This window comes from Mirounga leonina, unplaced genomic scaffold, assembly GCF_011800145.1.
Source record: "Mirounga leonina isolate KUSES-001 unplaced genomic scaffold, KU_Mleo_1.0 Mir_171, whole genome shotgun sequence".
Taxonomy (NCBI): Eukaryota; Metazoa; Chordata; class Mammalia; order Carnivora; family Phocidae; genus Mirounga; species Mirounga leonina.
In genome coordinates this window covers 24,401,600-24,427,314 of record NW_023270436.1, presented here as the reverse complement: position 1 = coordinate 24,427,314, position 25,715 = coordinate 24,401,600, and the positions used below count along the sequence as shown (strand labels likewise).

The 25,715-nt window shown below is 38.6% G+C and overlaps 1 protein-coding gene across 4 annotated transcripts in view; it reads right to left on the bottom strand.

The window, feature by feature from the left end:
• Nucleotides 1-878: 878 nt before the first annotated feature.
• Nucleotides 879-25,715, bottom strand: part of SLC5A1 (solute carrier family 5 member 1) — a 79,316-nt gene continuing 54,479 nt past the window's right edge. Inside the window, exons 13-16 of one of the 4 annotated variants that reach the window (XM_035017461.1) lie at nt 24,756-24,971; nt 22,433-22,538; nt 21,385-21,393; nt 879-1,399 (exon numbers count right to left, since the gene is read on the bottom strand). In XM_035017461.1, the coding sequence (XP_034873352.1) occupies nt 1,185-1,399; nt 21,385-21,393; nt 22,433-22,538; nt 24,756-24,971 (546 nt within the window). In that variant the 3' untranslated portion in view covers nt 879-1,184. Of the gene's footprint in view, nt 1,411-1,780; nt 1,787-21,384; nt 21,394-22,432; nt 22,539-24,755; nt 24,972-25,715 lie in introns of all 4 variants that reach the window. The other 3 variants (XM_035017462.1, XM_035017459.1, XM_035017460.1) reach the window with 3 other exon arrangements.

Genomic DNA, 25,715 nt, shown 5'->3' with positions numbered 1-25,715 from the left:
AGACCACCTACCCTAACTTTTGTCAATAGATGATCATCACTCAAGACACCCCAAAAAGGAAGGACTGTGATCACATGAACTCATGGAGAGGAGAATCTTGGGATAAGTGTTTCCATGTTACAGGAGAGTGTGGCTGCTTTGAAATAACAGATCCTCCAAGAGGTACATTTGTTCTATTATGTGACATAGATCAGCTTCTAAGCTCATATGTCAACATCCACACCATGAGGAAGAGTGACCTCTGGAAAATGTATTCCAATTGATGAGAGTCACCAGAGTGTGTACTGTGTACTTTGTGCAGCCACCAAAAAAAAAAAAAATTAATTAAAAAAAAATAACCTAGGGCCAGGCTTACACAAAAATAAAGTAAGTATTTATAAATAAGTGCCCAAATCATCCATTTGGTCCATAAGTCCATTGCTGAGTGCCAAAGACATTCCAGACACAGCAAATGACAAAATACGTGAAATCTCAAACATGAGGAACTCATAACAGACAATTTAAAGAAAACCAGAAAATCCCTTTGACTCAAGATTATCCACTTTCCCCACTGGCCTGAGGCTGGTGCCTGGGTCCCTCCCTTTGGGGTAAGTCCTGCCATCCCCAAGCTTTCCCTTCAAAGAGCAAAACGCCCAGGCCAGGGACCCTATCAAGTTCCTATCTTCAGCTTCAATGCATTCATCAGTTTATCAGATTGATTTTTCTCATGCCAGGAAGAACTTGACAGGTGTATGATGAGAGGGGAAATATTTCTCTTTTAAAAAGATGGGGAGAAGGTCATGAAGGGAAAGCAGCATGAACCAGGGAGACTACAACTCTTAAAATAATATTCAAGGATCACAAACAACACTGACACACTGAATCTACCTGAGAAAAACTTGCATCACACATGGCAGGGCTTCTTTCTTACTGCACCTTTTCCTGGACATGACTGAGTTGGACTTTCCTTCTGCAGCTCTAATATATACAGCTGATGATATCACACTGGCCTCAAATACATAAGTTAAAAGCAAATTAATGATTTTTCTTCAGTTATCCTGTAATTACACCTGTACACATTTATCAACTGGGCAAAATTTACAACTGGCTGGTTTACCACCAGCTTAACACCAGAGAATAGAAGTAAAGGAGGCAGAGTAAAAAGTCTGGCCTTCCTGAACAAGGCCTGCCAAAGAAGGCAAGGCTTAGGCAAAATATGCATGGCAGAAAACGGCCACGGTCAGCAGGATGATGCCATTGATGTTCACTACTGTTCGCCATAAAGGCTTCTCAGAGGTGTCTGTCATCTTCAGCTTCATAGCTTCCTCCTCTTCCTTTGTCATCTTGGGGCCCTTCTGCTGGTCCAGGCCACAAAATAGATCATAGGCCCGCTTGAAGCATCCTTTTTTCTCCTCAGGAACTTCTGTATCAGGGGAAAGGTATAAAACGATGGTTAGATACAGAAGCAAGAGGCAGGAGGAAAGGTTCCGGGGAAGATGCCATGAAAAGGAAATATCTGCCATTCTTCAGACATTTCCCAATTTTCTTGTTTGCAGGAATGGAAATGGTACAAAATGTTTGAGTAAACTTAATTAATTATAAGATGATGGTAATAGGTGGATTCTACATCTTTATGATCAACTAAATTAAGCTTTATCTCTATCAGGCCAACACAAATACATTTTTATTTAGAAAAGTCAGAATCAAACAGGAAATAATAGTCTATGAAAAGAAATGTTAACCATGGACTGGGAAACTATGACATATGAACAAGGAAAATCCGCCTCCAAACCACATAAACTCGTATCTGTTTACCACATCACTGGAAAGCAGTGAGACTTGCATGACTCAGGAGCATATTAGCTACACCTGAAAGTTCCAAAGCTTTATAACAGATCCAGCCATGTGGTAATAATTGGTCTGAGTACTGCCTGACATAGGGCAGCAACGATGAACAATTCCAGAGCTTAAGATCTGATGTTGCATATCAATATTGCTGAATCAAACCACCCAACTGGCCCTGCCATTCAAAGTGGATGCCCACCAAGGGAACTGATTCTCTCCTCTGAGCCCGGGTAAGGCATTAAAAGTAGACAGACCTGGATTAGAATCCCAGGTCTATGGCTCACTAGATATGAAATCAAGCCCACTGTGTTTCTTTTTTTTTTTTTAAGATTTTATTTATTTGACAGAGAGAGAATGAGAGAGAGAGCACATGAGAGTGGGGAGGGTCAGAGGGAGAAGCAGGCTCCCCGCAGAGCAGGGAGCCCGATGCGGGACTCGATCCAGGGACTCCAGGATCATGACCTGAGCCGAAGGCAGTCGCTTAACCAACTGAGCCACCCAGGCGCCCCAAGCCCACTGTGTTTCAACACCATAGTCAGAGACTACTGCTCTCCACTCCCCGATTTTTAAGAGTCACAGACTTTTAGAATTGCAAATAACCTTAGTGATTAAGCACATACATGTGTCAGAACTGCAACCAAAACTCAGCTTTATGGTTTTGCTAATACACCTATCTAATCTTCAAGTGCAGGTAAAATTGGATAAATAATACCTTCTTCATTATAAGATTTTATGAGAGAATGCCCAGTGTGTAGCAGATGTCAAGAAGTAATAGTCTCCTTCTATTCTCTTTTCTCTCATTAACATAAGAAAGAGGGGCAAGTCTCCTTGTACCCCTCCACTTTGGTCACTCTACCAAAATAGAATAATGGAGAAGAAGTAACAAAAGGTTGGGGTCACTGACCAGCACAAGGGATAAATGCATGGTTATCTGGATGGTCTTGAGCAAGTCTCTATATCTCATTTACCCATCTGTAAAGTTGGAAGAATTATATTTGTATTATCTAACTTAAAAGTAAGATATGGTGCTAAAATGAATCACTAGAGTAATGTATTCATAATTAAAATATGTCATGATCATATCATTACCAATCATGATGACAACGATGGTGATGATTACAGATGGGGTTGATGATACAGCTTCATGCTGCTGTTTCTCAGAGAATGGTTACAGTGACATCCATTATCTATAAAAGCCCTCAAGAGATCTTAATTTATTTTATTTTAATGGGTCAGGGCCTTCCATCTGCTTTCACCATGAATTGACCAAGAAACAACAGAATTCAAGTGTTGCCATTGATCTCAGAAGTCACTAAGCCAATTCTCTAGCCAGCGGGAAACTCCTCTATGGAATCTCTGATAGATGCACACTTGCTGCTCACCCTTTTCAGACCAACTCAGAAAACTCTTCCTTAGTAGCAATCATAATGGTGATAATTATAGTCAATTCTTATAATGGAGCATTATTTTGTTTAATGTTTCCAACAGTGCTATTATAAGGCATAGGTTATCATTTAGAATATTTTTATATTAAGAACCTAAGCTTTAGAAAAAATGGAATCACTTGCACAAGGAGTAAGTAGAGAAGTAAGGATTCAATCCCAGTTCTTCTTGAATCCAAATCCCACACTATGTCTTTGCGCTATCATGCCTCCTCACTTTGAGTTAAGATTGGATGAGTTCTGTTCTGGTGAACAGAGGACACTGAACTGCAAGGCACAAAAGGACCTCTTCTTCATAAGGTCACTACTTTCAAGAGCAGGAGACATAGCTGACTTTCCTAATATATAGAAACAGACACAGAGAATTAGACAAAATGAGGAGACTGAGGAATATGTCCCAAATGAAAGAACAGGACAACACCACAGCAAGAAACCTGGGCAAAATGGAAATAAGTAATATGCCTGATAGAGAATTTAAAGTAACAGTCATAAAAATACTCACTGAGAAAAGAGTGGAGGACCTCAGTGAGACCCTTAACAAAGAGAAAGAAAACAAAAAGAACCAATCATAGATGAAGAACTCAATAACTGAAATTAAAAATACACTAGAATGAATAAATAGTAGACTAGAGGAAACAGAATAGATCAGTGACCTGGAGGACAGAGTAATGGAAAGCAATCAAACTGAACAGGAGAATGAAAAATTAATGATAATAATAACACATAAAAATAGATTTAGGGAAATCCATGACACTATCAATTGTAATATCATTTGCATTATAGGGATCCCAGAAGGAGAAGAGAGAAAAGGAGGGCAGAAATTTTATTTGAAGAAATAATAGCTGAAAAATTCCCAAACCTGGGGAAGGAAACAGAAATCCAGATCCAGGAGACACAGTGAACCCCCAACAAAATCAACCCAAGGAGGTCCACACCAAGACACAGTAATTAAAATGGCAAAAAGTAGAGGAGTCAAGATGGTGGAGGACTAGGGGGATCCTGTTTGTCTTGTCTCTCAAATACAACCAGATAGTTATCAAATCATTCTGAAAACCCAAGAAATCAGAGATCTGAGAAAAAAAAAAATGCTGCAAGTCTACCAGTGGACCACCGTTCTTAATTTTTATTTTTATATATACTTTATATGTTTAAATTTTTTGTTTACTTACATTGTAGTGTGTGTGTGTGTGTGTTTCTTTCTTTCTTATTTGAGACCTAGTTTCTTTTAACAAGCAGACCAAAACACACCCAGGATCTAGAGGGGTTTTGTTGTTGTTCTATTGTTGTTTATTATTGTTTTTGCTGTTTTTCTTTCTTCTTTTCTTTTCTGGACAAAATGACAAGATGGAGAAATTCACCCCAAAAGAAAGAACAAGAGGGAGTACTCACTGCCAGGGATTTAATCAATACATATATAAGTAAGATGACTGAACTAGAATTTAAAACAATGATTTTAAAGATACTAACTGGGTTTGAAAAAAGCATACAAGACACTAGAGAATCCCTTATTTAGAGATTAAAGAACTAAAATCTAGTCAGGCCAAAATTTAAAATGCTATCACCAAGATGCAGTCCCAAATGGAAGCCATAAAAATGAAGATGGATGAATCAGAAGAGCGAATAAGTGATACAGAAGATAAAATGATGGAAAATAAGGAAGCTGAAAAGAAGAGGGAAAGAAACCTACTAGAGCACAAAGGTAGACTGAGGGAACTCAATGATTCCATAAAGCAAAATATTATCCATATTATAGAAGTCCCAGAAGATGAGGACCGGGAGAAAAGGGCAGAAGGTTTATTTGAACAAATTACAGCTGAGAACTTACCTAATCTGGGAAAGAAAACAGGGTTTCAAGTCCAGGAGGCACAGAGACCCCCCCTCAAAATCAACAAGAATAGATCAACAACTCAACATATTATAGTCAAGTTTGCAAATTACAAAGATAAAGAGAAAATCCTGAAAGCAGCTCAGGACAAGAGGTCCTTAACCTACAAGAGTAGACACATATGACTGGCAGCATACCTGTCCATGGAAACCTGGCAAGCCAAGAAGGACTGGCATGACATATTCAATGTGCTAAATGGGAAAAATATACCCCCAAGAATACTTTATCCATCAAGGCTGTCATTCAGAATAGATGAGGAGATAAAGAGTTTCCAGTACAAACAAAAACTAAAGGAATTTATGAACACTAAGCCAGTCCTGCAAGAAATATTAAAGGGGATCCTTTGAGCAGAGAGAGAGCCTAAAGTTAACAAAGATCAGAAAGGAACAGAGAAAATCTACAAACAGCGACTTTATAGGTAATACAATGGCACAAAATTCATATCTTTCAGTAATTACTCTGAATGTAAATGGACTAAATGTTCCAAACAAAAGACACAGGGTATCAGAATGGATTAAAAAAAAAAAGACCCATTGATATGCTGCTTACAAGAGACTCATTTTACACCCAAAGACACCTCCAGATTGAAAGCAAATGGACATCAAAAGAAAGCTGGAGTAGTCATCCTTCTTTCAGACAAACTAGATTTTAAACCAAAAACTGTAATAAGAGATGAAGGACACTATATCATAACAAAGGGATCTATCCATCAAGAAGATCTAACAATTATAAGTATTTATGCCTCTATAAACCAATTAATAACAAAATTAAAGAAACTGGTTAATAATAATAATACAATAATAGTAGGAGACTTTAACACCCTACTCACAGCAATTGACAGATCATCTAAGCATAACATCAACAAGGAAATAAGGGCTTTGAATGACACACTGGACCAGATAGACTTAATAGATATATTCAGATCATTTCATCCTAAAGCAGAATACACATTCTTTTCGAGTGCACATGGAATATTCTCCAGAAGAGATCACCTACAGGGTCAAAATCAGCCCTCAACAGATACAAAAAGATTAAGATCATATCATGCATATTTTCAGACTGCAGTGCTATGAAACGTGAAGTCAATCACAAGAAGAAATTTGGAAGGACCACAAATACATGGAGGTTAAAGAATATTCCACTAGGGCCCTGGGTGGCTCAGTTGGTTAAGCAACTGCCTTTGGCTCAGGTCATGATCCTGGAGTCTCGGGATCGAGTCCCGCCTCGGGCTCCCTGCTCAGCGGGGAGTCCGCTTCTCCCTCTGACCCTCCCCCCTCTCATGCTCTCTCTCTCTCTCTCATTTGCTCTCTCAAATAAATAATTTTTTTAAAAAAGAACATTCCACTAAAGAATGAATGCATTAGGGGCACCTGGGTGGCTCAGTCATTAAGTGTCTGACCTCAGCTCAGGTCATGATCCCAGGGTCCTGGGATCAAGCCCCACATCAGGCTCCCTGCTCCACGGGAAGCCTGCTTCTCCCTCTCCCACACCCCCTGCTTGTGTCCCTCTCTCGCTGTGTCTCTCTGTCAAATAAATAAATAAAATAAAATAAAATAAAAGAATGAATGCATTAACCAGGAAATTAAAGAAGAATTTTAAAAATTAATGGAAGCAAACATAAATGAAAACACAACAGTTCAAAACCTTTGGGATGCAGCAAAAGCAATCCTAAGAGGAAAGTATATAGTAATGCAGGCCTTCCTCAAGAAGCAAGAAAAGTCTCAAATACACAACCCAACCTAACCTAACACTTATGGAGCTGGAAAGAGAACAGGGAAAAAAAGCCTAAATCCATCAAAAGAGAAATAATTAGAAAAATTAGAGCAGAAATCAATAATATAGAAATTAAAAAAAAAAAAACACAGTAGAATAGGTCAATGAAACTAGGAACTGGTTCTTTGAAAGAATTAATAAGATTGATAACCCCTGGCCAGACTTATCAAAAAGAAAAGAGAAATGACCCAAATAAATAAAGTCATGAATGAAAGAGGAGAGATCACAACCAACACTGAAGAAATACAATTATAAGAACATATTATAAACAACTATATGCCAACAAATTAGGCAACCTGGAAGACGTCAATAAATTCCTAGAAACACATAAACTACCAAAACTGTAACAGGAAGGAATAGAAAGCTGAACAGACCCATAACCAGCAAAGAAATTGAATCAGTAACCAAAAATCTCCCAACAAAGTCCAGGGCCAGATGGCTTCCCAGTGGAATTCTACCAGACATTTAAAGAAGAGTTAATACCTATTCTTCTGAAACTGTTAAAAAACAGAAATGGAAGGAAACTTCCCAAACTCATTCTATGAGGCCAGCATTACCTTGATCCCAAAACCAGACAAAGACCCCATAAGGGAGAATTATAGACCAATATTCCTGATGAATATGGATGCCAAAATTCTCACCAAGATACTAGCTAATGGGATCCAACAGTACATTAAAAGGATTATTCACCACAATCAAATGGGATTTATTCCTGGGCTGCAAAAGTGGTTCAACATCCACAAATCAATCAATGTGATACACCACATTAATAAAAGAAAGGACAAGAACCATATGATCCTCTCAATAGATGCAGAAAAAGCATTTGACAAAATACAGCATCATTTCTTGAAAAAAACCCTCCACAGTGTAGGGATAGAGGGAACATACCTCAATATCATAAAAGCCATATATGAAGGAATCACAGCAGATATCATCCTCAATGGGGGAAAACTGAGGAACATGACAGGGATGTCCACTGTTGTTCAACATAGTACTAGAAGTCCTAGCCTCAGCAATCAGACAACAAAAAGAAATGAAAGGCATCCAAATCAGCAAAGAAGAAGTCAAACTTTCACTCTTCACAGACAACATGATAGTCTACATAGAAAACCCAAAAGAATCCACCCAAAAATTGCTAGAACTCATACAGGAATTCTGCAAACTCTCAGGATGTAAAATCAATGCACAGAAGTCAGTTGCATTTCTACACACTAACAGTGAAGCAGAAGAAAGTGAAATCAAGGAATCGATCCCATTTACATTTGCACCCAAAACCATAGATACCTAGGAATAAAAAAGAAGTAAAGGATCTGTACTCTGAAAACTATACAACACTTATGAAAGAAATTGAGGAAAACACAAAGAAATGGAAAAACATTCCATTCTCATGGATTGGAAGAATAAACATTGTGAAAATGTCTATGCTACCCAGAGCAATCTACACATCCAATGCAATCCCTATCAAAATACCATCAGCAGTTTTCACCCAGCTGAAACAAACAATCCTAAAATTTGCATGGAACCAGAAAAGACCCCAAATAGCCAAAGGAATATTGAAAAAGAAAACCAAAGCTGGGGGCATCACAATTCCAGACTTCAAGTCTATGACAAAGCTGTAATCATCAAGACAGTATGGTACTGGCATAAAAACAGACACATAGATCAATGGAACAGACTAGAGAACTCAGAAATAGACCCTCAATTCTATGGTCAACTAACCTTTGACAAAGCAGGAAAGAATATCCCATGGAAAAAAGTCTCTTCAACAAATAGTGTTGGGAAAATTGGACAGCCACATGCAGAAGAATGAAACTGGACTATTTTCTTACACCATACACAAAGATAAACTCAAAATGGATGAAATGTGAGACAGGAATCCATCAAAATCCTAGAGGAGAACACAGGCAACAACCTCTGTGACCTTGGCCACAGCAACTTCTTCCTAGACACGTCTCCAAAGGCAAGGGAAACAAAAGCAAAAATGAACTATTGGGACTTCATCAGGATAAAAATCTTTTGCACAGCAAAGGAAACTGTGGGAAAAAAACTAAAAGGCAACCCACAGAATGGGAGATGATATTTGCAAGTGACTTACCAGATAAACAGCTAGTATCCAAAATCTATAAAGAACTTATCAAACTCAACACCCAAAAAAACAAAAAATCCAGTCAAGAAATGGGCAGAAAACATGAACAGACATTTCTCCAAAGAAGACATACAAACCCTAAGAGACTCTTAATCGTAGGAAACAAAAGGTTGCTAGAGAGGAGGTGGGTTGGGGGGATGGAGTAAGTGGGTGATGGTCATTAAGGAGGGCACTTGATGTAATGAGCACTGTGTGTTATATGCAACTGATGAATCATTAAATTCTACCCCTGAAACTAATGATACATAATACATATATGTTAACTAAATTGAATTTTTTTTTTAATTTAAAAATAAATAAATAAATTGGCAAAAAGTAGAGATAAAGAATTTTTCAAGCAGCAAAAAAAAAGGGGGGGAGTGAAAGAAAACAGTTACATAAAGGGGAAACCCCATAAGGCTATCAGCTAATTTTTCAGCAGAAACTCTGAAGGCCAGAAGGGAGTGACATGATATACTCAAAGTGCTGAGAGGGGAAAAAAAACCTGCAGCTAAGACTATTCTATCCAGCAAGGCCATCATTCAGAATAGAAGGAGAGATAAAAAGTTTCCCAGACAAACAAAAGTTAAAGGAATTCATGACCACAAAACCAGAAATGTTAAAGGGGACTCTTTGAGTGGAAAGAAAAGTAGGAGTAGGAAAAATAAGAAACACAAAAACAATAAAAATAAGTATATCTATAAAATATCAGTCAAGGGAGTCACAAAATAAAAGGATGTAAAATATGACACCATATACCTAAAACGTGATGGAGAGAGGAGTAAAGATTGGGTTCAAGCTTAAGCAACCACTAGTTAATATAGACTGTATATGCATAAGATGTAATATACAAACCTAATGGTAACCCAAAATAAAAAACTGGTAATATGCGGGAAAAAAAAGAAAGAAAAAGGAATCCAACTATATTCCTAAAGAAATCCAACAAACCATGAGAGAAGAGAGCAAGAGAAGAAAGAAATAGAGAACTACAAAATCAACCATAAAACAAGTAACAAAATGGAAATAAGTACATACCTATCGATAATTACTTTGACTATAAATGGACTAAATGCACCAATCAAAAGACATAGGGTGACAGAATGGATAAAAAAGCAAGACCCATCTGGATGCTGCCTACAAGAGACTCATTTCAGACCTAAAGACATGTGCAGACTGAAAGTGAAGGGAGGGAAAATGCAAATGGAAGTGAAAAGAAAGCCAGGGTAGCTGTACTTACATTGGACAAAATTGACTTTAAAACAGACTATTACAAGAGACAAAGAAGGGCACTATATAATCATAAAGGAAACAATACAACAAGAGATATAACAATTGTAAATAATTATGAACCCAACCTGGGAGCACCCAAATACATAAAGCAACTAATACCAAACATAAAAGAAGAAACTGATGGCAATACAATAATAGTAGGAGACTTTAACAGCCCCCTTACATCAATGTATAGATCATTTAAACAGAAAATCAACAAAGAAATGGTGGCTTTAAATGACACACTGGACCAAATGGATCTAACAGACATATTCAAAACATTCACCCTAAAACAGCAGAATACACATTCTTCTCTTGGAACATTCTTGAGAATAGATCACATATTAAACCACAAAATAAGCCTCAACAAATTTAAAAAAATCAGTCATATCATACATCTTTTTTAACACAATGCTATGAAACTAGAAATCAATCACAAGAAAAAATCTGGGAAAAAAACACAAACACATGGAGGTTAAATAACATGCTATAAACAATGAGTAGGTCAACCAAGAAATCAAAGAGGAAATCAAAAAATACATGGAGACAGATGAAACTAAAAACACAGTGGGGGGCGCCTGGGTGGCTCAGTTGGTTAAAGCAACTGCCTTCGGCTCAGGTCATGATCCTAGAGTCCCTGGATCGAGTCCCGCATCGGGCTCCCTGCTCGGCGGGGAGTCTGCCTCTCCCTCTGACCCTCCCCCCTCTCATGTGCTCTCTCTCATTCTCTCTCTCTCAAATAAATAAATAAAATCTTTAAAAAAAAAAAAACACAATGGTCCACAATCTTTGGGATGCAGCAAGAGCTGTTCTAGGAGGGAAGTGTAGAGCAATACAGGCCTACCTCAAGAAGCAAGGAAAACCTAAAATAAACAACCTAATCTTACACCTAAAGGAGCTAGAAAAAGAAGAACAAACAAAACCAAAACCAGTAGAAGGAAGGAAATAATAAAGATTAGAGAAGAAATAAACAAAATAGAAATTAAAACACACACACACACACACATAATAGAACAGATCAATGAAACAGGAGCCAGGTTTGTTGAAACCAGGTTTGCGGAAAAGACCAACAAAATTAATATACCTTTAGCCAGATGCATCAAAGAAAAAGAGAGAGAGAGAAAGAGACAGAGGACTCAAGTGCACAAAATCAAAAATGAAAGGGAAAATAACCCACACCACAGAAATACGAGGGATTGTAAGAGAATATTATGAAAAATTATATGCCAACAAATTGAACAATCTAGAAGAAATGGATAAACCTCCATAGAAACATAGACCTCCCAAAACTGAATCAGGAAGAAATAGAAAATGTGAACAGACCAATTACCAGCAATAAAATTGAATCCATAATCAAAAAACTCCCAAAAAACAAAAGTCGAGGACCAGACGGCTTCACAGGTGAATTCTACCAAACATTAATACCTAGTCTTCTCAAACTATTCCAAAAAATAAAAGAGGAAGGAAAGCTTTCAAACTCATTCTATGAAACCAGTATCATCCTGACACCAAAACCAGATAAAGACACCAAAAAAATAGAACTATAAGTCAATAACTCTTATGAACATAGATTTAAAAAAATCTTCAACAAAATACTAGCAAACCAAATCCAATAATACATTTTAAAAAATCATTCACCATGATCAAGTGGGATTTATTCCTGGGATGCAAGGGTGGTTCATTATTCACAAATCAATCAACATAGTACATCACATCAATAAGAGAAAGAATAAAAACCATATGATCATTTCAATAGATACAGAAAAAGCATTTGATAAAGTACAACATCCATTCACAATAAAACCCTCAATAAGGTAGGTTTAGAGGGAACATACCACAACATAATAAAGGCCATGTATGAAAAACCCATAGTAAGCATTATGGTCAATGGGGAAAAACTGAGAGCCTTTCTCCTAAGGTCAGGAACAAGACAAGGATGTCCACCCTCACCACTTTTATTCAACATAGTATTGAAAGTCCTAGCCACAGAAATGAGACAATGAATGCTTTTTATGTAAAAAGCATCCAATTGGTAAGGCAGAAGTAAAATTTCCACTATTTGCAGATGACATGGTACTACATATAAAAAAAAATCCTAAAGACGGCACCAAAAAACTACTAGAACTGGTGAATGACTTCAGTAAAGTTGTGGGATGCAAAATCAGTATACAGAAATCTAATGCATTTCTATACATTAATAATGTATTAAGTGTAAAAAAGAGAAATCAAGAAAACATTCCAATTTCACCAAAAATGATAAAATACCTAGCAATAAACTTAACCAAGGAAGTGAAAGACCTATACTCTTAAAGTATAAAGCACTGATGAAAGAAATTGAAGACAACACAAAGAAATGGAAAGATATTCCATGCTCATGGATTGGGAGAATAAATGTTGTTAAAATTTCCATATTACTCAAAGCAATCCGCAGATTTAATGCAACCTCTATCAAAATACCAACAGCATTTTTTGCAGAACTAGAACAAATAATCTTAAAATTTGTATGGAACCACAAAAGACCTCAAATAGTGAAAGCAATCTTGAAAAAGAAGAACAAAACTGAAGGTATCACAATCCTATATTTTAAGATATATTACAAAGCTGTAGTAATCAAAATATTATGGTATTAGCACAAAAATAGACATATAGATCAGTGGAATGGAAGAGAAAGCTTGGAAATAAATCCACAATTATATGGACAATTAACCTTCAACAAAGGAGGCAAAAATATGCAATGGGAAAAAGTCACTTCAACAACTGGTGTTGAGAAAACTGGACAGCTACATTCAAAAGAATGAAACTAGTCCACTTTCTTATACCATACACAAAAATAAACTCAAAATGAATTAAGGACCTAAATGTGAGACCTGAAACCATAAAAATCCTTGAAGAGAGTGCAGGCAGTAATTTCTCTGACATCAGTCACAGCAATATTTTTCTAGATATGTCTCCTGAGACAAGGGAAACAAAAGCAAAAATACACTATTGAGAGTACATCAAAATAAAAAGCTTCTGCACAGCAAACAGTCAACAAAACTAAAAGCCTACTGAATGTGAGAAGATATTTGTAAATGATGTATCTGATAAAGGGTTAGTATCCAAAACATATGAAGAACTTATACAATTCAACACACACACAAAAAATAATACTCCAATTTAAAAATGGGCAAAAAATATGAACAGATATTTCTCCAAAGAAGACATACAGATGGACAACAGACACATGAAAAGATGCTCAACATCACTTATCATCAGGGAAATGCAAACCAAAAGTATAATGAGATACCACCTCATGCCTAGCACAATGGCTAAAATCAAAACACAAGAAACAACAAGCGCTGGTGAGGATGTGGACAAAAAGAAGCTCTCATGCGCTGTTGGTGGGAAAGCAAACTGGCACAGCCATTGTGGAAAAGAGTGCAGAAGTTCCACAAAAAATTAAAAATAGAATTACCAGGGGTGCCTGGGTGGCTCAGTTGGTTAAGTGACTGCCTTCGGCTCAGGTCATGATCCTGGAGTCCCTGGATCGAGTCCCGCATCGGGCTCCCTGCTCGGCAGGGAGTCTACTTCTCCCTCTGACCCTCCCCCCTCTCATGTGCTCTCTCTCTCATTCTCTCTGTCAAATAAATAAATAAATCTTAAAAAAAAAATAGAATTACCATGTAATCCAGTTCTCATACTACTGGAAATTTACCCAAAGAATATGAAAACACTAACTCATAAAGATATATGACCCCTATATTTATTGCAGCATTATTTACAATAGCCAATTTATGGAAGCAGCCCAAGTCTACCAATACATGAATGGATAAAGAAGATGTGATAGAGATAGATGATATAGATAGATAGAGATATACCATGGAATATTAGTCAGCCATAAAAAAGAATAAAATCTTGCCATTTGCAACAACATGGTTGGTGCTAGGGAGTATAATGCTAAGTGAAATAAGTTAGCCTTTAAATCTATGATATTCTTGCTAATGTGGAGACATATTTGTGGGGGTTTTTTTATTTTATTTTATTATGTTATGTTAGTCACCATACATTACATCATTAGTTTTTGATGTAGTGATCCACGATTCATTGTTTATGTATAACACCCAGTGCTCCACGCAATACATGCCCTCCTTAATACCCATCACCAGGCTAACCCATCCCCACTCCCTCCCCTCTAAAACCTTCAGTTTGTTTCTCAGAGTCCATAGTCTCTCATGGTTTGTCTCCCCCTCTGATTCTGCCCCTTCATTTTTCCCTTCCTACTATCTTCTTTTTTTTCTTAACATATAATGTATTATTTGTTTCAGAGGTACAGGTCTGTGATTCATCAGTCTTACAAAATTGACAGCACTCACCATAGCACATACCCTCCCCAATATCCATCACCCAGCCACCCCATCCCTCCCAGCCCCCACCACTCCAGCAACCCTCAGTTTGTTTCCTGAGATTAAGAGTCTCTTATGGTTTGTCTCCTCTCTGGTTTCATCTTGTTTCATTTTTTTCCTCCCTTCCCCTATGATCCTCTGTCTTGTTTCTCAAATTCCTCATATCAGTGAGATCATATGATACTTGTCTTTCTCTGACTGACTTATTTCGCTTAGCATAATACCCTCTAGTTCTATCCACGTCATTGCAAATGGCAAGATTTCATTTTTTTGATGGCTGCATAATATTCCATTGTGTATATACATAACATCTTCTTTATCCATTCATCGGTTAATGGACATCTTGGCTCTTTCCATAGTTTGGCTATTGTGGACATTGCTGCTATAAACATCGGGGTGCATGTACGCCTTCGGATCCCTACATTTGTATCTTTGGGGTAAATACCCAGTAGTGCAATTGCTGGATCATATGGTAGCTCTATTTTCAACTTTTTGAGGAACCTCCATACTGTTTTCCAGAGTGGCTGCACCAGCTTGCATTCCCACCAACACTGTAGGAGGGTTCCCCTTTCTCCGCATCCCCACCAACATCTGTCGTTTCCTGACTTGTTAATTTTAGCCATTCTGACTGGTGTGAGGTGGTATCTCATTGAGGTTTTGATTTGGAATTCCCTGGGCCAAGTGATGTTGAGCACTTTTTCATGTGTCTGTTGGCCATTTGGATGTCTTTGGAAAAATGTCTGTTCATGTCTTCTGCCCATTTCTTGATTGGATTCTTTGTTCTTTGGGTGTTGAGTTTGATGAGTTCTTTACAGATTTTGGATACTAGCCCTTTATCTGATATGTCATTTGCAAATATCTTCTCCCACGCTGTCAGTTGTCTTTCGGTTTTATTGACTGTTTCCTTTGCTGTGCAAAAGCTTTTAATATTGATAAGGTCCCAAAGATCATTTTTGCCCTTGCTGCCCTTGTCCTTGGTGATATGTCTAGGAAGAAGTTGCTGTGGCTGAGGATCTCAAGGCAAAATCTCAAGGATTTTGATGGATTCCTGTCTCACATTTAGGTCTGTCATCCATTTTGAGTCTATTTTTGTGTGTGGTATAAGGAAATGGTCCAGTTTCATCCTTCTGCATGTGGCTGTCCAATTTTCCCAACACCATTTGTTGAAGAGACTGTCTTTCTGCCACTGGACATTCTTTACTGCTTTGTCAAAGATGAGTTGACCATAGAGTTCAGGGTCCATTTCTGGGCTCTCTGTTCTGTTCCATTGATCTATGTGTCTGTTTTTTGTGCCAGTACCATACTGTTTTGATGATTAAAGCTTTGTAATAGAGCTTGAAGTCCGGAATTGTGATGCCTCCAGCTTTGCTTTTCTTTTTCAATATTCCTCTGGCTATTCGGGGTCTTTTCTGGTTCCATACAAATTTTAGGATTATTTGTTCCATTTCTTTGAAAAAAGTGGATGGTATTTTGATAGGGGTTGCATTAAATGTGTAGATTGCTCTAAGTAGCATTGACATCTTCACAATATTTGTTCTTCCAATCCATGAGCATGGAACGTTTTTCCATTTCTTTGTGTCTTCCTCAATTTCTTTCATGAGTATTCTATAGTTTTCTGAGAACAGATTCTTTGCCTCTTTGGTTAGATTTATTCCTGGGTATCTTATGGTTTGGGGTGCAACTGTAAATGAGATTTACTCCTTAATTTCTTTCTTCTGTCTTGTTGGTGTATAGAAATGCCACTGATTTCTGTGTATTGATTTTATATCCAGCCACTTTGCTGAATTCCTGTATGAGTTCTAGCAGTTTTTGGGTGGAGTCTTTTGGGTTTTCCACATAAAGTATCATATCATCTGCAAAGAGTGAGAATTTGACTTCTTTGCTGATTCGGATGCCTTTTATTTCTTTTCGTTGTCTGATTGCTGAGGCTAGGACTTCTAATACTATGTTGAATAGTAGTGGTGATAGTGGACATCCCTGCTGTGTTCCTGACCTTAGGCGAAAAGCTCTCAGTTTTTCCCCATTGGGAATGATACTCGCTGTGGGTTTTTCATAGATGGTTTTTATGATATTGAGGTATGTACCCTCTATCCCTACACTCTGAAGAGTTTTAATCAAGAAAGGATGCTGTACTTTGTCAAATGCTTTTTCTGCATCTATTGAGAGGATCATATGGTTCTCATTCTTTCTTTTATTAATGTATTGTATCACATTGATTTGCAGATGTTGAACCAAACTTACAGCCCAGGAATAAATCCCACTTGGTCGTATTGAATAATCCTTTTAATATACCGTTGGATCCTACAGGCTAGTGTTTTGGTGAGAATATTTGCATCCATGTTCATCAAGGATATTGGTCTGTAACTCTCCTTTTGGATGGGGTCTTGTCTGGTTTTGGGATCAAGGTAATGGTGGCCTCATAAAATGAGTTTGGAAGTTTTCCTTCCATTTCTATTTTTTGGAACAGTTTCAGAAGAATAGGTATTCATTCTTCTTGAAATGTTTGGTAGAATTCCCCTGGGAAGCCATCTGCCCCTGGGCTCTTGTTTGTTGGGAGATTTTTGACTACTGCTTCAATTTCCTTAGTGGTTATGGGTCTGTTCAGGTTTTCTATTTCTTCCTGGTTCAGTTTTGATAGTTTATACATCTCTAGGAATGCATCCATGTCTTCCATATTGTCTAATTTGCTGGCATATAGTTGCTCATAATATGTTCTTATAATTGTTTGTATTTCTTTGGTGTTGGTCGTGATCTCTCCTCTTTCATTCATGATTTTATTTGGGTCATTTCTCTTCTTTTTGATAAATCTGGCCAGGGGTTTATCAATCTTATTAATTCTTTCAAAGAACCAGCTCCTAGTTTCATTGATCTGTTCTACTGTTCTTTTGGTTTCTATTTCATTGATTTCTGCTCTGATCTTTATGATTTCTCTTCTCCTGCTGGGTTTAGGCTTTCTTTGCTGTTCTTTCTCCAGCTCCTTTAGGTGTAGGGTTAGGTTGTGTACTTGAGACCTTTCTTGTTTCTTGGGAAAGGCTTGTATTGCTATATACTTTCCTCTTAGGACTGCCTTTGCTGCATCCCAAAGATTTTGAATAGTTGTGTTTTCATTTTCATCTGTTTCCATGATTTGTTTTAATTCTTCTTTAATCTCCTGGTTGACCCATTCATTCTTTAGGAGGATGCTCTTTAGCCTCCATGTATTTGGGTTCTTTCCGACTTTCCTCTTGTGATTGAGTTCTAGTTTCAAAGCATTGTGGTCTGAAAATATGCAGGGAATGATCCCAGTCTTTTGGTACTGGTTGAGACCTGATTTGTGACCTAGGATGTGATTTATTCTGGAGAATGTTCCATGGGCACTAGAGAAGAATGTGTATTCTGTTGCTTTGGGATGGAATGTTCTGAATAGATCTAGAAAGTCCATTTGGTCCAGTGTGTCATTTAAAGCCTTTATTTCCTTGATCTTTTGCTTAGATGATCTGTCCATTTCTGTGAGGGGGGTGTTAAAGTCCCCTACTATTATTGTATTGTCATTGATGTGTTTCTTTGCTTTTGTTATTAATTGGCTTATATAATTGGCTGCTCCCATGTTAGGGGCATAGATATTTACAATTGTTAGATCTTCTTGTTGGATAGACCCTTTAAGTAGGAAATAGTGTCCTTCCTCATCTCTTATTATAGTCTTTGGTTTAAAATCTAATTTGTCTGATATAAGGATTGCCACCCCAGCTTTCTTTTGATGTCCATTAGAATGGTAAATGGTTTTCTAGCCCCTCACTTTCAATCTGGAGGTGTCTTTGGGTCTAAACTGAGTCTCTTGCAGGCAGCATATTGGGTCTTGTTTTTTTATCCAATCTGATATCCTGTGTCTTTTGATTGGAGCATTTAGCTCATTTACATTCAGGGTATGGAAACTTTGGTGTTTGCAAATTCTTTTTGTTTGTCCTGGGAGCTTTTTATCTCTCCTTCTATTTTCAATGACAGCTTAGCTGGATAGAGTATTCTTGGCTGCATATTTTTCTCATTTAGTGCTCTCAATATATCATGCCAGTCCTTTCTGGCCTGCCAGGTCTCTGTGGATAGGTCTGCCAACCTAATGTTTCTACCGTTGTAGGTTACAGACCTCTTGTCCTGAGCTGCTTTCAGGATTTTCTCTTTGTCTCTGAGCCTTGTAAGTTTTATTCTTAGATGTCGGGGTGTTGACCTATTTTTATTGATTTGGGGGGAGGTTCTCTGTGTCTCCTGGATTTTGATGTCTGTTTCCTTCCCCAAATTAGGGAAGTTCTCTGCTATAATTTGCTCCAATATACCTTCTGCCCCTCTCTCTCTTTCTTCTTCTGGGATCCCACTTATTCTAATATTGTTTCATCTTATGGTATCACTTATCTCTCGAAGTCTGCCCTCGTGATCCAGTAGTTGTTTATCTCTCTTTTTCTCAGCTTCTTTATTCTCCATCATTTGGTCTTCTATATCACTGATTCTCTCTTCTGCCTCATTTTTCCTCGCAGTTAGAGCCTCCATTTTTTATTGCACCTCATTAATAGCCTTTTTGATTTCAACTTGGTTAGATTTTAGTTCTTTTATTTCTCCAGGAAGGGATTCTCTAGTATCTTCCATGCTTTTTTCACGCCCAGCTAGGATCTTTATAACCATCATTCTGAACTCTAGTTCCAACATCTTACTAATGTCCATATTGATTAGGTCCCTAGCAGTCAGTACTGCCTCTTGTTCTTTTTTTTTTTTTTTTTTTGAGGTGAGTTTTTCTGTGTTGTCATTTTGTCCAGAGGAGAATAGATGAATACAAGAACAAAATGCTAAAAGGATAACAATGACCCCAGAAAAATATACACTAAACAAATCAGAAGAGACACAAAACTGGGGGGAAAAGAAATGGAAAGAAAAAAGAAGGAGAATATGATCAGGCTGGTGAATAGATCAGAGCTACACACTAGATTTTGGGTGTATTTTGGTCTGTTAGAAGAAACTGCTTCCCAAAATTTTAAAGAAAGAAAAACTTATAAATGTACAAAAATAAGGGTAAATACAGTGAAGGGATTGAATATGACTATAAAGATGAAAATTATGAAAGACTTTATAAAAGGAATTGATAAGATAAGAAGTTGGTTGAAAAGAGAAGAAAAATTTTTAAAAAGGGCAGGAGAGAATGTGATCAGGCAGGAGACTAGAACAAAGCCATACACTAGAGATTTAGGGTATATTCTGGTCTGTTAGAAGAAACTGTATTCCAAAATTTTAAAGAGAGAAACTTTATATATATATATATAAAGGTTAACTACAACGAAGGGATAGAATTTGACTCTAAAAATGAAAATTAAAAACGATTTTAAAAAAAGGAATTGATAAGATGTTGGTTGAAAAAGGGAAAAAGAAAAATTTAAAAAAAAAAACAGAAAAAGAAAAAATAAAAAAAATTTTAAAAATTAACTTTGAAAGACTAAAGAATCATGGTGGGGAAAGCCATGAATTCTATATGCTGTATTCCCCTAGTGCTGGAGTTCTGCCGTTCTCATTGATCGGTAAACTTGATCTTGGCTGGCTGTTCTTACTGATCTTCTGGGGGCAGGGCCTGTTGCAGTGATTCTCAAATGTCTTTGCCCAAGATGGAATTGCACCACCCTTGTCAGGGGCCAGGCTAGGTAATCTGCTCAGTTTGCTCTCGGTAGCTTTTGTTCCCTACAAGCTTTCCATACAGCTTTGGAGGACAAGAGTGAAAATGGTGGCCTCCCAATCTCCACCCCAGAGGAGCTGAGAATTCGGGGCCCCACTCCTCAGTGAGCCCCCAGAGAAAAGCAGTCAATCACTCCTTTCTCCCTGGGCTCAGGAAGCACTCCATGCTTACTCAGCCTGTGACCAAGCATTTCTATCTCTGGCACACAACCCTGTTCGGCCTTTCCAAACCCAGCAGATTCCTGGGGTGCAGTCCCGTGCCACTCCTCCCTGGGGAAGAAAGGGGAGTCTCCCCAGATCTGCCACTTGTTGGGTCCCTGCTCGAAGAGTAGTGTCCCGACTGTGCCCCAGATCACAGTTTATGGCAACACCGAGCTGAAAGCCCACTCCTCAGCTCCGTCTATGCAGCCAGCTTCCCCGCTCCAATACCTGGGAGCTCTGCTGCACTCAGGCACCCCCAGTCTTTCTGTGACCCCGAGGGTCCTGAGACCACACTGTCCCATTGAGGGTTCCACCCCCTGCTTAGCCACTGGAGTGATGTCCCTCAGTGGAGCAGACTTCTAAAAGTTCCGATTTTGTGCTCCACTGCTCTATCACTTGCCAGTAGCTGGCTGATGGAGGTTCCCTCCCCCCACAGTCTATCTTCCCAAATATCGCCTTGGATTCATTTCTCCGCACGTCCTACCTTCCAGAAAGTGGTCGCTTTTCTGTTCAAAGAGTTGTTACTATTCTTTTCTTCAATTTCCTGTTGAGTTTGTAGGTGTTCAGAATGGTTTGATACCTATCTAGCTAAACTCCTGGGACCAGATGAAATTTAGGTCTCCTACTCATCCACCATCTTGCTCCTCCTCCAGAAGTAATTAACTTCTGCTACCTGGCTCGCACCTGCACCTGCGGGACGGGCTGGGCAGGATGCTAGCACTCTTCTGGCCACACCTCCTCTACCTGCACTTGCTCGCTCACTTGCTTGCAAGCCCTCCTGAGGCTTGACGTGCCCACCCTCACTGTCTTCTCACCCATCTCAAGCCTTATGACCAATGTGGAGACACTTTGGGAAGTGGGGGAAGCAGGCAGCATGTTCATGCCTCCCTGCTCCAAGGAAGCAGAAAAGGTCTTTTTCAATAACATGGTCAACTGCCTATGGTTCCAGGTTCCTTCTAGTACATGCAGAGTCACAGGTTTCAGAACTAAAAAGTCTTTAGAGACCAAGAGCAGATTGTATCAGAGCTGGGATAATAGGCCAAGCCTCTCCCTTCCTGGGTCTCAGTTTACATATCTGTAAAATAAGGCCTTAAGACCAAATGATCTCTAGGGCCCTTTCCAGAGCTAGGATTCTGTGATATTTCTGATGGCCATATTCAGAATTTATTCTGCTCTGTCTGTGCTTCCCTTCAGATGGAGTGATGAGACCTCTAGCCCAGCACCAGATAAAGCACCTATGACCTTGTTCTCCCACATCTTGGCACACCACACATCTCCACAACCATCCTTCATGTGTGCACCAGTCCCATGTAAGGAGAAAAAGTTCCAACACAAAAGCTGAGGAAAGCTTTTCTCCATGATCAGGATAAGTCTGTGAACACTGACTAAGCATTATCTTACTGGACTTCAGAGAAATTTTATTTTCTATATCTTATGTGGACATAAGACCCCCAAGAGCTTCTCACCTATCTTCCTGATGTCACTAGACTGACAATAGCTTAGGATCCATCTACTTTCAGTTCAGGCTCTGACTCTTTCCTTCTCCCTGGTCATGCTCCAAATCAAGTCAGTGTGGCAAATACGCCACTGATACTTACTGAGAACTGTGAACTATGAGGTGTGAGGAGGCGGGGGTGATTCTGCACCTCTCTTCCCCTTGACCTGGCCTCAGAGTGAACTTCCCAAAACCCATTTATCCATTTCATCCCCCACCTCACTCATTATTCCCTTCTAAAGAGAGATCTGAGCTTTGATGTAAGCATTTTGTAAAGACTTCAGTAAGATGGTCTTTCTGTTGGAGGAGTAAATTTTTAGGGCTTGGGATAGGCTCTGAATCACAAATCACCTATTTCAATGGTCTCCTCTGGGGTTTCTTGAATGTCCTCCTCTCCTGCATCCAAGTCAATACGCTCCTCTTTGCTGTTGCGCAGGCTCCAACACAGGCGGTAGAGCTGTGGAGAAAACAAAACAGGTTGGCAGAAAGATCCAAATAGTGTCTCATGCCAAGAAGTTGAGAGAAAAAAAGAGATGTGCATCACTTCCTGAAAGGTGTCAGTGGATGGCTAGTTAATGCTCTAGAACACAGTTTGGCCAGTGTTTGCTGGATGAAACTCATTAAAAAATAAAAACAACAACAACAAAAAAAAGAGGTACTGTGGTCTCTCAGTACCAACAAAAACATAGATAACAGTTTCCAGCCACATTATCTCTAAATAAGTTGGGCACTTCAATGTAAATTATACACATGAATATACAAGCCCTTATTATAATATTCAAAGACTAAGAGACTGCCTTGAATAAAGAAATGTCTGTCTTGAATGAATGAACTCTTCTTATATATGATAACTAAATTGTCTCTTTCAGCACTATTGCTAAGAATGAAGACTAAATGCCTATTTGTTCAGACCAGCAGTATAAGAGCAGAGTTTTATACTATGTGTTTGTCACATTATAAGAAGATAATCTGTAGAATCATGAGCCATATTAGAATAGAGTACCACTGGAGACACAGTTTCTATGAACATGGAACCAGAAACTTGAAGAAGTCTGAAAGTCAATGAAATGTATTCATTCCAACTATGCCCTCTTTGGTGACTACCTTGCTTTCTCTACTTCAAGAGGAATCATTGAGCTAATGTGTTTGGGACTGCAGCACTTGCAAATGCTGAGACATCGGGAAGCAGTTAATACAACACGAAAAACCTATTGACAGATTCAGCCAAAAAACATAATGGTGGTTCTTCTGCTATAAAAGCAGTCTTTGTTTGACATTAAGATTAGTCACAGCTTTGAAAATTTGGCAATGAGGTTGAAGGTCTCTTAGGGATTCCATAAGTCCCTGTATTTGTGTGTGCATGGGTAAAAAGTTAACAAAACCCTTTCTCAGACAAACTATGGAAAGAGCCCAGATGTCCATCAATAGATGAAAGGATAAAGAAAATGTGGTCCATATACACAATGGAATATTACTCAGTCATCAAAACAATTGAAATCTTAACCATTTGCAACAACGTGGATGGAACTAGAGGGTATTATGCTAAGCGAAATAAGTCAATCAGAGAAAGACAATTATCATATGATCTCACTGATATGTGGAATGTAAGAAACAAGACAGAGGATCATAGGGGAAGAGAGGAAAAAAATGAAACAAGATGAAACCAGAGAGGGAGACAACCCATAAGAGACTCTTAATCATAGGAAACAAACAGGGTTGCTGGAGGTGAGGGGGTGGGGGGATGGGGTAATGGGGTGATGGACATTGGAGAGGTATGTGTTGTAATGAGCACTGGGCATTATATAAGATTAAGGAATCCCAGACCTGTACCCCTGAAACAAATAATACATTATATGTTAATTAATTGAATTTAAAAAATTTTTTAAAAGACTAAAAGAAAAACCCTTTCTCTTTCTCTATGGACAAATATGATCTTGGGTTAACTCTAGCTCTGTTCCTTGAAAACCTGAAAAAGGTAAAATATTAGCTGTGTGGATTACCAGATTATACTGCTTATGGTAAAAATGGCCTATAATTGGAAATCTTCATCTGCATTGGGAGGGCTGTGAATAAATCCTAAACCAAGGGTAACATCTAGAGTTAAAGAAGAGTACTTGCCATTTTTGGACTCTTGAATCAATTTGACTTTGATATTGTTTGAAATTTCTCGAATTATATGGGTAATTGTTTAGAGGGTTAATTGGGGAAAAAATTAAGGGTATATCATACTTCAAATTTCCCTGAGTGTGGTGATTTTTGTAACTAAGTATGTTCCTTGCTGGGACCCCTGGAAGTTATGCCATGGGACTACTAGAAGAAATCTAAGTTTCTATATGAGACATGAGCATCTAAACCAGGCTAGCCCCTGTGCTCACCCATGTGATCTCATTCCCTTGCACCTGGGCTGTCACCTGGGGAGCAGGATCCAGAGACTAGCCCCTGGATTGAAATAGGAACTCCTGTGAGGACTCCAGCTGAGGACACACACCTGATACCACCTTGCTGGCACACCCTGTTTTCTGGCTTGTGTCTTTCTATGTAAAACCAATGGCAAGCATGGACTGTTTTAGTCATGTGAGTGTGAGTTGTCTAATTGAGCAAAGGGCAACAAGATGGGTGTTGCAGCATGAGCATGAAACAAGGGCAGGACACATTCCCCAAAATGGATACTCACATGCACATCTGGAATTGGCTTGGTGAAGAGAGAGACAACCACGATGATGATGACAGAAATGACAAAGAGGATGATGGCAAAGTACAGGTAGTGCACACCACAGATAATTGTGGGACAGTTGCTGGGCTGCATGCAGCTCCCAGTTCCATAGGCAAATTCAGTCACCATACGGGACACCCCGATCAGAAATCCTAGGATCAGTCCCCAAAAGGCTCCCTGTGAAAGAAAACCCTGGGCTAATTAGCACCAAACACGCAAAACAGCTGGGTGTTCCTGGGGGCAAAGGAATAAAAAGAGACAAATGATAGCTTCAGGCCTTCTGAAGCCAGAACGCTGGCGTTCAGAATATGGCTAAGAGCGTGATGTCAGGCCCAAGCCTTCAGAGGGTGTGTTTGTCATGTTTCAGTGACATGATTTTACCTGGGTCATAAAACAAGATTCATAATATAATGCGGTAACAGTGTCTAACACCTGGTGTCAAGTATCAACCCAAAGTCTTAATTCCAAAAATTAATTTTTAATTTTAAAAATAATTTTAATCTCCTCCCTGTAGCTACTATCACCATCAGCCTCCAGATTTAGGCATATTCAGAGGTAATGTAATTACTTGTGAAGTAATTTGTTTTCCTTGAAGACACTGAAAAACAAATTGGGTCTTTTGGGGATGGAAGAGAAAGGCATGTTTCCATCAAAATATAAATACTACTTTCTTCTTTAGCCCCTTTTATAGATCTAAAGTCACTGTTTTTAATTTGAGAACATAAAATTATACTATGTGTCTTTACATTAAGTTTTGGGTTTGCATATTAGAAATATGGAAAGTCTTTAAGAGACTAAAAATACCGGGGTACAATTTTTCAGCGTTTTTTAATCCTTCCCTCCCTTCCTTCCTTCCTCCCTTCCTTCCTTCCTTCCTTCCTTCCTTCCTTCCTTCCTTCCTTCCTTCCTTCCTTCCTTCCT